At 55.3% G+C, this 4,441-nt stretch overlaps 1 protein-coding gene across 1 annotated transcript; it reads left to right on the top strand.

Annotated features, from left to right (window-relative positions):
- The first annotated feature begins 234 nt into the window (after positions 1-234).
- Positions 235-2,766, top strand: LOC123065276 (uncharacterized). Its single transcript, XM_044488612.1, has 3 exons — positions 235-1,582; positions 2,220-2,371; positions 2,481-2,766. Exons 1-2 carry the CDS (start codon positions 235-237, stop codon positions 2,321-2,323), a joined length of 1,452 nt encoding a protein of 483 aa, XP_044344547.1. The 3' UTR covers positions 2,324-2,371; positions 2,481-2,766.
- Positions 2,767-4,441: the final 1,675 nt, after the last annotated feature.

Here is a 4,441-nt window from a genome sequence, read left to right as displayed (position 1 = left end):
AAAGTGGCCGTATGCATCGCGCCCAGATGCAAAGGCCGGGGTCATCCTCCTTTTCTAAAAAAAAAAAATGGAGCTCAGCCTCCAAAAGCAATTTTCGCTATGTTATACACTTTGGAAAATTCAGTCTCAATCATGTTTCATGTAAAGGCTATAGCCATTCTTCTCTTGGAGAAAGACAAAGAAAGGCTACGGCAGAGGCGCGTACACCAACACAGCGGATCGTTTGCCCGCGAGATGAGCCTTCCTCAGACGTTCAAAGGCTGCCGCACCTCTGCGGTCTGCACCTGCTCAGGTCTGCTGCACCCACCACACTTTCCCCCTCCCTCGCACACTTCGCCACCTCCTCTCCCATCCTCCCCTCGGTCGCCTCCCGCATCCACCGCAATGGCGTCCCAAACCCTGCGCCGCCTTCGCTTGCTCGCGGCTCGGGCCGCCGCCCTCCCCGCCTCACCGCACCTGCCCTTCTCCGCTCCGTCGCGGGCACAGGCCCACATGGCGTCGTCGTCGTGGGCCGTCCTGGGCAGCATCCCGCGGGTCGCGCCCCCCGCGGACGGCGCCGACGTCTCCCTCGCGCTCACCCCGCCCCCGCGCGTCTCCATCCTCACCGTCTCCCCTCGCGTCTTCCCGGAGCCCGTCACTCCCAAGTACTTCCCCTTCGTCCTCGCCGCCGACCCCTCCGGCCTCCTCCTCCTCCAAGCCACCCTTGGCCGCCCCTGGACCCGCGAGATCACCGACGGTCCCCACGGTCCCGGCGTCCACTGGCACAACTCCGAACCGCGCTACTTCGTCCTCGACGCCAACGCCGGCTCCGCGTTCCGCCTCCCCGAACCCAAGCCCGTCGACATCATGCACCAGGCCCTCCTCGGCCTCATCGCCTCCCCTGGCGGCGGCGGCCACTACATGGTCTCGGAGCTGCGCCCCATCATGGGCACCGACCATGCCACGCTCCTCTCCTTCTCGTCCGAGGTCGGGAAGTGGGTCGAGAAGAGCGTCCACTACCCGCTCGCGCGCCGCATCTTCGCGCCCATCGGTGTGGTCTCGCACCACGGGAGGCTCTGGTGGGTCGACCTCACATGGGGCGTCATCACCAGCGACCCCTTCGCCAGCGACCCGGCCCTCCGCTTCGTGCCGCTCCCGCCGGACAGGGTGCTGCGGTCCAGGGAAGCTTGGGGAGAGTCCGACATGTACCGCTGCGTGGGGGTGAGCGCCGGCAAGCTGCGGTTCGTCGACACCTACTACATGGGCCGTGTCATCGGTGGCACTCCCAACATCAGCGTGTGGACGCTGCCTGGTCCGGACTCCACGGGGTGGACGCTGGAGCACGAGGCAAGCTTTGGTGAGATCTGGGCCGATGAGAGCTACAAGGCCACTGGGCTGCCCGTGGAGATCCCCACGCTCGCACTCATCCATCCCGAGAACCCCGACGTCGTCTACTTCTTCCTGGAGAAGCACATGTTCGGTGTCGACGTGCGTGCGCGCAAGGTTGTGGACTGCAAGCTCTACGACCTGGTTGCGCCGCCGAGGTGCGCAGTCGCCAGCCGCTTCGTTCGAGCGTGGAGGCTTCCACAACAACAATCACCAGGTTAATTCTCATCACATTCATCACGAGACAGTTAGGAGAACTGAATTCCATCTGCGTATGTCTGCACAAGCATGTTAAATGGTAAATGCACGGATTCTTTATCTTAGCCTATTAGGCTAGGTATTCAGTATTCGCCTATAACTGACATACTAGTTGATACAGTTGACACACTATAAAAGACGAGGGCTTTGTGGTTAATGATTATAGATCTGTAATCTCTATCTTGTTGTGCTTAAGCAAGGCAGGCTTTAGAGGCTGCACTTACCTTGGATCGAGGTCACGAAGTGATGCACATGTCGGAATTGGTTGTATGTTTTGTGTACGATGTTGTATGCCTTGATGGTAGGATCTAAGATGTGCGTAGTCGATGCTGATGTATTCCTTGATGGTAAAATGCACGTCATTGTGGTGCTTAATTGATACATGTATGTAAGATATTAGTTGTACTAGTATCATCGGAGTAGGCAGTCAGTACTTTTCCCCATATATAGCTCTGTTTTGTTTGCATTTATTTCCCGTTGCTAGGAAGATATATATCTCAGTTAGTGCCATCATAATTTTTCCATATGACTGATAGTACAATATATCGAATGTCTCTTCTGTATTGACTAATATTGTTGCCTTTCAACTTCTCAAGGGATGCTTAACTGGTCTAATGATCCAATCTTGACTGCAAAAGACAAAGCTCCACATGGGAGTTACCCCCTGGAGGGACTTACCAAGCAGACATTCATAGGATGAATTGGAGGAACATGAAGCAGCAAGTGTTTTTGGCTAACTCTCTCCTAGGTGAGCTAAATTCTCACATAGATCTGTTATGATTTGGTGCTCTCTCTTCGAACATCACGCAACTCTAGTAGTACTAAGTTTTCTCATGCCCAACTTTCCTTTGATCCAGGTGAATTTAGTACTGAATTCAGGTCGTGGAGCGCATGGGATATGATATTGTCTGTTCTGGTGACATGCCTGCTCTAGCAGTCACGGAGTTCTTCACTGAGACGCCAAGTAGCTTAACATGTCGTCTTTGGTCTGTAAGATGGTGAATGGTATCGGTCGCTTAGTTTGTATTACTCCTCGGATGGAATGCTGATACTCAGAGTAGTGTTGTTTTGGTTGATGGTGATGCTGCCAGACTTTCAAGTGATCCCTTGAATCTGCTAGAATGATATGAAGCTCTTCAGTGATTTATTGCTTCTTCCTTTCGCTCAGAGTTTTTGGTGTTGATCGTTGGTTTGAGCCTTGAATGCTATTTGCATTGTTGATCATCCTTGAACTGCCCGTACGTCTCCCTCCCGAGCCGCCCCCCGCGTGGGCGACCGGGAGGCCCCAGATCCCATCGCCGCCGAACCTCCCCCACTCCTCCTCCTCTTCCCTCGCCGCCGCCCAAGGGCGCGGCCGACGCCGCCGGGCCGGAGCATGGCGGCGGGCCGGTCGCCACGGCGGGTGGTGGCGGCGCCTCGGCGACGTCGATTCCCCGCGGCAAGAGGCCTTGCGATCTGGTGCGTTGCGGGCCGCCAGGGACGGAGGCGGCGTGACCGGATCGGCTCGCGGCGGCGCGGCCGGATTGATCGCTGGTCGGCCGTCGGCACGGTGGTGGGTGCGACTCGTCGGCAGCTGGGCAGATCCGCGGGATTCTACCCTTGTCTGGCCCTTGACAGCACGGGCAACTACGGGGGAAACCCTAGATCTCCTTGGGATCGAGCGATGGCGGCGCTTTTGTGTTGTAGTCCCTCTTTAGGGCATTGTTTTGAAGTTTGCTCCGGTTGAAGGGACCAGCGACGTCGGCGGCGCACGTCTGGTGGAGCAACTCCGATGAAAATCGCGCCGACTACGGTCATGGCGGACGATGGCGGCGTCTTAGATGTCGTTACCTTGTCGAGGCATCGTCGTTGCAGTCTGCGTCATCAGGCTCGGGATGCTCCGGGGGAAACCCTAGATCTGGGTCTTCCGGATCGGACGATGATGGCGTTTTATCGCTTTTCCTTCTGGGGGCATCGTTTTGGAGTAAGTGCTGGCTGGGGGGATGGTGGAGCGGTGCTTCATCTCACACATCGATGGCGGCAGATATCGGCGGCATGGCGCTGTGGAGGCTCGGCGTCCGATGCACGGAGATGGACTCACGCAGGAGGAAGTTGCTGTCTGGCATCATGGTGACATCGATGGCAGAGTGGCCAGACAAGGTAGAAGCCTCAATATGATCTGAAGACGGACCTGTGGAAGATGGTGGCGACGACACACGAGTGCGTCTGATCGGATTGTGCCCCAGACCCGGTATGTGGCTCGACTAGGGCTTCCGAATATGTTTCGGCTTCCGGCTTTTGATGTTAGGCTTAGGTGAGTGGTTTGGGTAGTGGCCCAGCTAGCACCCCTTCATCATTTTAGATAGGAGTAGTGGCATGTGTTGCCAAGATGGTGGATTCAGGCACATTGTTGTAATACTTTATAAGGTCCTCGAGAATAATCAATAAAGTGGCCGTATGCATCTCCCAAATGCAGAGGCCGAGGGTCATCCTCCTTTTCTAAAAAAAAAAATCTGGTATAAGAAGACAACAGTGAGAGCTTGTTGCTTGGCCACGAGCTTTATTGCCCGAGGAAGGGAATGCAAAATAAGCATGCAGGCTGCCGAAGGAGCTGGAAATTAGAGATTCCCATTTCCCAATAAAAAGCTGATATTGGAGGAGTTGGGTTAAAAAACAGTTCCAACAGGTCTCAAAACGCAAAATAATATGGGAAAAGCTTGCGTTCAGCCTGTGGACATTCTCCACGTGGCGCGTGTCTTTATGTGTGTCTTTCTATAAATTTTTTCGCAACATCATGTGTGTTGCAAAATTGCCTTCCGCAACAACACCCATGTTGCAA

The sequence above is a fragment of the Triticum aestivum genome, chromosome 3B (genome assembly GCF_018294505.1).
Source record: "Triticum aestivum cultivar Chinese Spring chromosome 3B, IWGSC CS RefSeq v2.1, whole genome shotgun sequence".
Taxonomy (NCBI): domain Eukaryota; kingdom Viridiplantae; phylum Streptophyta; class Magnoliopsida; order Poales; family Poaceae; genus Triticum; species Triticum aestivum.
The sequence above is the reverse complement of the archived record's forward strand: the minus strand, read 5'-3'. Positions and strand labels throughout refer to the sequence as shown.

Excerpts from the sequence above, each read along its gene's own strand:
- LOC123065276 (XM_044488612.1), top strand. The coding sequence starts at position 235 with ATGAGCCTTCCTCAGACGTTCAAAGGCTGCCGCACCTCTGCGGTCTGC. Across the intron at positions 1,583-2,219 it reads TCCACAACAACAATCACCAG|GGATGCTTAACTGGTCTAAT; the intron begins GTTAATTCTCAT and ends CAACTTCTCAAG.